General features: G+C 33.5%; 1 protein-coding gene across 2 annotated transcripts in view; it reads left to right on the forward strand.

Annotated features, from left to right (window-relative positions):
- Positions 1–10,443, forward strand: part of LOC117123546 (serine/threonine-protein kinase 10-like) — a 52,188-nt gene that overhangs the window by 11,111 nt on the left and 30,634 nt on the right. For both annotated transcript variants that reach the window (XM_033269513.1, XM_033269514.1), the window contains exons 2-5: positions 2,660–2,824; positions 3,454–3,652; positions 5,346–5,418; positions 9,044–9,238. In XM_033269513.1, coding sequence (XP_033125404.1) covers positions 2,660–2,824; positions 3,454–3,652; positions 5,346–5,418; positions 9,044–9,238 — 632 coding nt within the window. The remainder of the gene's footprint in view (positions 1–2,659; positions 2,825–3,453; positions 3,653–5,345; positions 5,419–9,043; positions 9,239–10,443) is intronic.

The following is a 10,443-nucleotide window of genomic DNA, read 5'->3' on the forward strand; positions in this document are numbered from 1 at the left end:
TTTAAGTACATACAAAATTTTACAAAACATCAGTTATCATTAATTCATATCAACTAATGAGCAAACAAGCACAATGTGCAAGCTTCTCCATGGTGATTATAATAATAATAATAATTAATAATAATAATAATAATAATAATAAAAATAATAATAATAATAATTAATAATAATAATAATAATAATAATAATAGTTAATAATGTATTTTATTTATGTTGTGCCTCTTACATTATTCCTCCCGAGTGCCCTTGTTGCAGGGCATTTCACACAGAAGAGTGTCTTCAAATGCAACATATTTCGTATCATATGCCATTTATAATCATCGGTGAAGAGAGAAATATAAGTATGTAAAGTTCCTGAATCATAGACACTTGTATACAAAATGACAGCGTGGGATTTCACGCCGACCTCCTGATAACAAAGAATAAAAGTGTGTTTCTTATCAGAGAGAGATGCCATAATAGTGTAACTCCTCCCTGCTCTTATCAAGTACATGTATCTCATCATTGCATTCAGTCGTAGTACACAGTACAAGGCTACTACCACGCTTTGTTTACAGTGAGGGTGGATAGTTTATGTTATTGACAGATAAAGTCCAGCATTTCTATGTAATTGTTCATATGTAAACACAACAACAATAAGCCTACATTTAGCAAATAATATTTTTGTTCTGTTCAGTGGAAATGCAGATTTTTTTTTTTTTTTTTCGAAACTGTTTACAAAATTACAATTCTCTTTTCAGTTTAGTTACATTTGACTAATATCCTGTATTGTCCCACTCAATTGTGGTCCCAATACGAAGATGGCTGTATTGACCAATTCTGAACTGGCCTCTACTAAATAGACATGTTTTGGGTTATTTCCCTTTTCTGTACAGTACAGGTACTTGCTTTAGGAAATATGAAACAATACAATAATAGTTTTTTATTTACATTGTTTATATAGGCAATGATGATATGATATAGGCAATGAATGATAAAACAGAACATTGAATCAGTTAAAATATATTATTATTAAACAGTCTTTGCATTTCCTAAAGGTGACCTAAATTACTGTAATCAAAAGGTTCTTCCTCAAAGAATTACATAAAAATTCCTATAAAACCTGTGTGTGACGTTCGTTTGTTGTTATCTGTATCAATTGCATTGTGTTTTCCAACTGATTATAACAACTTTCAATGTACCTCAAGTTTTCATTCACAGAGTAACTCCCTTGGGTCACTAGTCACATGAATTAGCTCACTCGGTGAAAGAAAGCTTGTTTTTGCTTTATAAGTTTATTAGTCTAAAAGTGTGTTGTTTTTTTTTTCATCTCCTTTTTTTTGTGTGTATATATTCATCTTGCAAACAACAAGATAAATACTAGCGAGTCCATTGCTACACGGTTTCAGATATTACAAGCAGATCTGAGAGATTTATTTACTGTTCCTGTGAAAGTTAACCATTTCTATCCTTGTGTTTTATGTTTAAGATTGCTCATGCTAAAACAATTACCTTCTGTTATACCTAGCAAGAAAAAAAAAATCTTACTATCCAGACAGCAGTATGTAAGTTTCACAGTCCCTGGTGGTCGAGCCGAAGTCCTTTCAATGAGAATACTGTATCTCAATCATTTGGGAGTACATTTTAGCCTGCATGCCTATCTTATTATTTCTTTTCCCTGTTTTTCATAGCTACCTAAAATGCTGTTGAAAAAAAATTATCTGGGTCCACTAAATATATTCTATGTTGTTTTCTTTTGTGTTCATCCAAAAATATTGTAATATTATATTATATTGTAAATGTTTTTAGCAATATTTTTACATCAACAAAAAAGAAAACATTGAATAAATTGTTTTTATCATGAATTTGGAGAAAAGTTTTTAAAAATATAATATATTGGTTATTGAGATGTTATATTGTTTTTTCCTGTCATTGTGTGTACTAGAATAAATATGAATTCAAGATAGTATGGAAATCTTTTCAGTAAACAAGTGCTTTATATAGTCAGCGTTCGATTTACCTAGTATTGCATTGCAAAATGCGACGCATTTTAAATTCTTCATTTCCACAACTGCATCACAATAAATTATTTGCCTAGAATTTATGGCTCAAATTCCGCAAGGCCTGGCTGTAAAAACTAAGAGGCTTGGTGCACAAAAAAGTCCCGAAAATTTTTTAAAAGTCAAGTAAGGACCGTACTAACGTGGTAAATTACTTTTAGTGTTGAAAAATAAAGATACATCACATGATTTGCTTATTGAAAAGTGTCATTCCTTTTCTTTAATAACCATTCACTATCACCGCATAAAAAAATACTATACACATTTTTTAAATTGCTACACAAAACAAAAAGTGCATAGCACTTTTTTCAACACACAAAAAATGCTGGAAATCAAACACTGTTTGTATATAAATGATTGATATACAAACTACTAACTAAAGCTTGGTTTCCATATGATCACTACATGCTATCGCCGACAGTTTTCATAATGCTGATTGGTCGGTCGAAACGGAGAGCTATTTCCGATTGCGTCGAAGACTTCTACACAGTTCAACGATTGCACTGAAAACACTATCGACAGTGTAGAGATTTTAAAGAAACCAGGCTTTAAGTACAGTACCACTATAAGTATATCTAACAAAGTATCATAAAAATATGACTTGAATTTTTATCTTACAGGCCACGAATAAGACAACTGGTATAACAGCTGCTGCCAAGGTGATAGATCTAAATAAAGAAGAAGACCTGGATGAGTTTATGGTGGAAATTGACATTTTGATGGCATGTAAACATGAAAATGTTGTCGATTTGATAGAAACCTATTTATATAATAATAAATTGTGGGTAAGTATAACAAAATTTTAATTTATTTTATTGACACTGTTATTGTTCTCAAAGAGCATTTCAAAACCCATTCCTGATATTAATGATGTAATTTAAAGATCAAAAGATCCGTTGAAAATAGAGTTTTTTCCATACTAAAACCCATAATGATATTTGGATCATACAGTAGTTACTATTATGGGATATTATATTTATTTAAAAATATATCATATTCTGAAGAAAGTTTACTATCGTGCTTAATGTAAATTGCATTTTCACTCTGATTTGGCGAATGGTCGTCGACAGATGCATCTCTGAATTCTTTGAGCTAAGGATGACGTGACACGATTCTGTTGGTTGTTGTCAATAGAAATGATTCTTTCGAAAGTCTTGTCATCAATGTCATTATTTTATAAGTCGTCGTCATCAATGTCATTATTTTATAATAATAATAATACGTGAAAAAATGTTTAGTGCCGGTATCCTCCATCCAAAGTGGCGCTGATGGCGCTTTGGGCATTAACAACCGTAGAAAACATCAATAAATAGGGATGTTTTCAGGTTATTCTTAAAACTGTTCAGACTAGAATAGCATTTAACTGTACAGTCCATAACCTTATGTTTTTTTAAATTTTTTTCTTAACTTTTAGATGTTGCTGGAGTTTTGCGGAGGAGGTGCCCTAGATGACATTATGCTAGAGCTGGAGAAAGGCCTAACAGAACCACAGATTAAAGCTATATGCAAAGAAGTTTTAGAAGCGCTGTCATTTTTGCATGATAATAAAGTTATACATCGTGATCTTAAGGCGGGAAATATACTACTCACTATTGATGGAAAGGTTAAATTAGGTCAGTATTATCGATTCTAGAAAGCAAAACAGAAACAATTATCCATGGTTGAATAATTTTTATTTTTTTTATCTATATTCCACTTATGTTGTGCTTTTAAAAAAAAATCTCCAGCTTGGGAAATCTGCTCTGGAATGGGAGCTTCACCTTCACCTATCACCTTGATCTACAACACCATACAAATGGTCAAATGGAAAATGGACTTTACCACTAAGCCCCGCCCCTTGGATATTGTTGCTAAGGTCCCATAAAAACACATGTATTTGTGGGACAACACGCGTGCTTGTTAGACACGCGCATATCCCAGGCCCTGTTCTGATTGGCCAGTTGTTAAATGTGATTGACACTATGGAAAGGGCAGTTGTACAGTTCACCAACAGGACAATTAAATAAGAAAATTTATCCCACCTTTTGATGACCAGTTTAGATTTTTTGTGGCTAAAGCTATATCAGTAGCATACATAATAACATTGCAACAAAGTGGTATTCATAGCCGTTGGTAATACAGTACAGTTTTGGGGGTTGACTGGGAAGGACGTCAGATGCCCTGACCACATGAAATGTAAAAATTATTTAAAAAAAAAAAGATTTTAGAAAAAGATTCAAACTAAATGGGAAAAAAAATTGCAAAAGAATTTAGGAAAATTATTCTTTCGTCATCTGGTAAATTAACATTAAAAGGTATATGATTTTTATTTGGAAGCTAATAACTTACATAAATAAAAGTAAGCAAATAAAATTGAAGAGAGGTTTCGCACGCGAACGAATACGTGTGCGCATACGTTTAGATATCCGTAACGGTTCATAGCCATTCTGTGTTTTTCGCAATCACAGCGCAATTCAAGCGTAGCCTAGGCCTAGGGCCTTAGCTTAGGCCAACTATTGTCTGTTCTCTTCTCTCATTATGCTTCTCAAAGTTTTATTACTATTGAAAATTGTAGCCGAAAAATACTTCCTTTGTTGCCCAGAAGTGTTGGTTATTTTGTGATAGGCCCTATTGTTTATGACACAAAAGAGCCTGCTTGTTAGGCCTACACAAAATCTCGACACTACCAAGGTCAAAGCACCGACGTTTTGATACCCAAAACTGAGACGCATCCTATCGTAATTTGCTGTCTTCAAATGTCACAAAAATGGCACGTACATATTCAAAGATACATTTATTTTTTACGCTTACGTAAAATGTAAAAAAATGAACGAAGATCCTACTAGAAATCAAAATTTCCCTACCCATTTTTCACTTACGTTTATATGCGTGTTGTCTACACGTTTAGCGGATAGCAGCCGGAATATGAAGTCAAAATGATGACATATCCGTCACACTAACTGTGCGCGTTCACATGCGAAACCTCCCTATTGGATATCATTTTTTGATAACTTAACAGTTTTTTACATAAATTCATTGATGACATTTCTGACTTTTTTTAATTAAAAAAAAATATTGTTTTGTAGTCAGAGTTTTATTTTTTATTCTTGTGTTTGTCCCTTCTCAGTTTAGTGTTTGATTGTATTTTTTTCTGATGTCTCGTTATATTTTACATTTTCTTATTAGTTTTATATCAATTTTATATTACTGCTGTTTATCATTATATATATTTTTAACTTGTAATTTACGTGAAATTTGGCCTCTGGCGCACGATAAGTGAAATGTTTTTAATAAAATTGAATTTGAATTGAAATGATTAAATTTCAGCTGATTTTGGAGTTTCTGCGAAGAATGATAAAACAAGGCAGAAAAGGGACACATTTATAGGTACACCATATTGGTAAGTATGCATTATAAATATTTATAACATGATGTAGTGCATATTTCACATTGTCATGCCCTACACCAAATTTTAAAACAAAGGTTGCATGGAAATGTGGTCAACTGAAGAATGCAGTGAGGACCCCGCCCACTGATGATGTTGAGTCAATGTTGATCTCACTCTGTGGCTGGCTGTAATCACACAAACTCAGCAAGTTTTGTTTGTAATACATACATTTGTACTTATTGCAATAAATTGCTAACTTGAGTACCATAAGATAAACATTATCTTCAAATACAAATTAGTATATGTAAGTAGAGGTCGTAACAATAATTATTAACTAGACTCTTGCAGTTGGGACTAGCCCACTGATTTGAACCACACCTACGGTTCTTAGCAAGATTGATCATGATTAATATATGTACATAATAATTACTATCGAGTTAACATAAAAAGAATGTAAAACTTTATCTTAAAATACAAAATAGAATACCATACTCGCACAAATAAGCACCCCGTTTGACTAAGCGCCCCTCTTGAATAGACGCCCCACCTAAAGTGAAAATTGTCTTAAGCGCCCTGTTTGAATAATAGCCCCTCGATTCCTAAAAAAATTCATTCGTACAGTACAGTTCTGCATCAATTCGCATCTATCGTCGCATTGTCAGTCCATCTATCCATCTGTTGGTCTATCATTCTCCATTAAGTTTAAAATAGTTTCAAGTTTTGATGCATCTTTAGAATTCTGTTCTTGTTTTATTGATACCCTTTTTGGATTTAGAACTACATTATTTAATATCTAAATTTAAATACTGTATGGCCATTTTCAGTCAACAAAAATAAACTGACCTCATCACTCATATCTAAGCAAGAAACCCTACAATGATCCTGCTAATCTGAATTTGCAGATGGCTAACATGCTTATCACCACCACCAACACCACTAATTTCATCTGTTGTGTAAATACCCCCAACATTCTTGTCATGAGCCATGCTCTGTTGACGATTACCTTTTCTTCACCGAAACCATTCATTTACCTTTGGTTAATAAAAAAGTGCCCCTTGAATTTTCCAATTTCCCATAAGCACCCTTTCAATTTTCATCTATTTCCATAAAAGCATCTGTTTTCATAAGGGCCCCTCAAATAGAGCCAAAATTATTTTAAGCCCCCGGGCGCTTATTCACGCGAGTATAGTACAGATAGAGATCGTAATTAGCTAGAATTTTTCCATTTGTTAAATGTTTTTAAACAATAGTATCTGTAGTGTTACAAACTCTGTTATGATTTATATTTATTATATAAACATTTCAAATTTATTATAAACAAGTTAAAAAAAGTTTTTGGAACCAACTTCTTACAATTGTACATATAATATAAGATAATATTGGATGTTAGCACATTGTCACTAGATTTTCTTTTCTTATCTACCAAAATAACATAAATATGACAAATTCCAAATTGGTGTTTCTCAGGGACAGTGCTGTTCTATGTCATGACAGCTAATAGAAATCTCATGATGCATAAAACCCCAAAATCACAATACCTGCATAATGAATGATAGTACATTGTATTTTGAATTCCTGTGGCCATATTTATTAGATCCTTGATTTCCAAAAGGGAGGAAAAGGGATGTTTTGTTTAGGGAATTACTTGAGATTTAATGGGGTAGCTCATTGTTATGTTTATGTCTTGCGCAATAGGAAGGGCACTGTTGACTTTTCCTAGAATTTACAAATGTAGCGTTTATATTTGAATATTACAGTACCACAGTAGTTGATGTTTTCCTGTGCTACACAACTGATTTTGCTACAGTACACTTTGTATGTTATGATAACCTTTAAAGTTTATAACAAACTAATAATAGTCCATGGCATGTGCAACAAAGTACTGGTACTGATTAACCCATGACCTCTGGATTTAAATTCCAGGCGGGAAAGTCACATGGGTAACAAAAATAATTTGCTCATCGCATCAACAATATGCATCAAAGACATGACACATTTTAACTTTCAAATGGGGAACTAAACAAAGTTATCTGGAAAGAAAAAAGTACTGTATACTGTAAAAATTCATTAAAAAGCAAACACCAAAATGACCATGCTGTCCAAATGTACCATTATATTCACAAATCTTTGGACTAGTGAACGCTTCACTGGCGATGAGATGTACTGAGGCAACAAACACCCAAATAAAAACTACCAGTATACTGATTTCATTACGGATTGAGCCCAAAATTGATGTGAATTTCAATAAAATAGTCTGAGTTTTTTAGGGGTTTGCAGTAGACATAGGTCCCAATTTGTCCCCACTGGTAATGTTTCTGACAAGATTATTGTCTACTATGTCATAAATGCTTATTACAGCCAGGTAAAGTCATGTTCCAAAGTACCATATGCTGGAAAGCCAATCAAATTATCAGCAACCAATCTACTTTGATATTCATTTGTATCTATAGACATAACCTAATTTTTTATCACTAAACCACACTCAGGAATTTATATCAGTCTTAAATTGTGCATAATGTTGCAGTAATAGATAATTATTTTGGTGGTAGGCTATGGTTTGTTGAATCAGGCACTTTAATCCTTGCCCGTGAGCTAGTGAGACTTTTTAGAGTGGAGCTGTAGCGCATCTCATTGGATTTTCATTTTTTAATTGGCATCTTAATGCTTAGATTATAAACTAGAATTGGATTGCGAGGGAAAGAAATGTTTCCTGCAATATTGTTAATTAGTAAGATTAAACTACTGTTGCTGCTAACACTACAGTATTATGGAAAGGACTTTAACCCATAGGAAAGGGGCGGAATAATTGTTGTCTTTGTTTACTGGTAGATAATAAATGAAAATGAGATACAGATACAACAGACAATCTGGAGGGAATCTTTCCCTCTTAATGGACAGCTAAGTCCCCATAGGCACACACATGTGTTTTTAGGAAAATGTGTATTTGTAGATATTCCTGGCCATATTCCGATCGGTCATTTGATAAGTTTGATTGACACCCCGGAAAGGTCCCTTGCCACCTGTTATCCCCTCATTTTGTTTTGGGATCTATTTAATTATGCAATTCTGTATCACAGATTCATTATTAAAGCAAATACAATCAAACCTCTCCTTCTAGAAATGCCTATTTAGGTGACAATTTTTGATTGTTTTAAACGCTTAGGCCAACCCCTATTTAGAGAACACCCTTATCAAGAGGATTCTTTTTTGACCTCACATTTGTCCTCAAGTGAAGTACTTTAGAATGATGATTGATGATCAGTAGAAATAGCTAATGCTTCAGTGACTAGTTACAACATTTTTTAAAACACAAGCTTTAATGTACAGTGCACTCAATAACCAAGATAGGGGTGGGGTGGTTCCTATGGGGGCCAGATGTCCAGATAGCGCCATGGCAGTGGACACTTAGGTGCGATAGTGCCCTCAAAGTTAATTTTCATTGGGACAGTGCACCTCTCAAAAGTTTGTATACTCAGATGTCTGCTTTCTACTAAAATATACAGAGCAAAACATGTACTCTAGTAGTTAAATATCTCATTTTTCTGGCTAGTAGCCTTCCCCTCCTCCTCCCCACACTTGTCTGCACTTTATTGAAATTGTAATTCACCTAATTTTCTATGTATTCTCTGTTTTTTAGGATGGCGCCAGAGGTGATAATGTGCGAGACATTCAAAGACAACCCATACGATTATAAGTCTGACATCTGGTCTTTAGGCATCACTCTGATTGAGCTTGCTCAAATGGAACCGCCATTCCACGATCTTCATCCAATGAGAGTTCTGGTCAAAATTCCTAGGGCTGATCCACCAATTCTAATTGCACCCTCTAGATGGTAAGTAAACTAGGGGACAGAAAGATTTCAAAGCATTTATTTCTGTTGTATTTCTACTAATCCAACAGCACGTTGGTTGGGTTTGCATGCTGTGGGGCTTACCAAGGATAGTCCATGAAAGTTTGAAGACAGGGATCCTGCTGGCAAGGACAGAGGCTAAATTAATTTCCCTTCTTTATAATAAAAGATGCTCTGAATTTGCTAAAGTACTCACAAGCCAGTTGTGTACATTGGGTATTTGAGAAGAAGAGTCCAGAATCTGAGCATATATATACTGTAGTGGGATTTGATCCTACACCGAAAATAAATTTCAAGACTGCAATTTGCACTGCTCCTGCCGTTTGCACTTGACCAGTCAATCCAGGTTAAGGCAGTAGAGAACCCTTAGCACTAGAAAATCTATTGCTCATAGAATTGCTCATCATACAGTACAAACAGATACAAATTATTTTGTATGTTTATTTTTTTATTTTATTTTTTTTTTATTTATAAAGCACTATTTCAATATTATTTCACATCAATGTCACTTTAAAACATTTCAATATAGACAAAGAAGTCCTATCAGGAAATATTAGAAGAATGACAACTGGAAAGAACATGAAGGTGGTTTTCTTTTAAGAGACAAAATAATTTAGCTCAGGTTCATCAAGGGATCTTAACAAGTCAAAATGTTACTACTCTCATTCTTAGTTAAATTAAAGTTAATATATTTTAAGGTTTTTAAGTGAAAAGACATCAATCAACAAAAACATTCACCATTATTACATGGTTCAACGAAAAGCAATTCACTTTCAAAATCACCATCTGTTGTTAATCTTGCATGTTGGTGTCTGGACATCAACTTATTATATGACCCAATTTTTATGTATAAACTTGTAATTTTTTATGACATAATCAAATCAATAATCAAGTTTTTCTGAGCAAATTTCTTATTGACCAGTAAACCATACACAAGAGAACAATGTAGTGTTCCTTCTTTAATCAAAGATAGGCAACAGAGCAACTTGCATGTAATATAATGACAGAGCTACTGTATAGCAAATCTAGCACTACTGTTGGTATCAGTATTTGCTGCGAAGCAGCCAATTCATATTCTTGACAGCAATTTGACCTCTGAAAGGTCATTGTTTGTCAAAAAATGAGTGCTTTAGACGACTGAAAAGCGGAGTTTCCTTCTTTCGTTCTGCCGGGTAAAATCAATTACT

This window comes from Anneissia japonica, unplaced genomic scaffold, assembly GCF_011630105.1.
Source record: "Anneissia japonica isolate Jap-2015-1 unplaced genomic scaffold, ASM1163010v1 scaffold287714_len2871179_cov188, whole genome shotgun sequence".
Lineage (NCBI taxonomy): Eukaryota > Metazoa > Echinodermata > Crinoidea > Comatulida > Comatulidae > Anneissia > Anneissia japonica.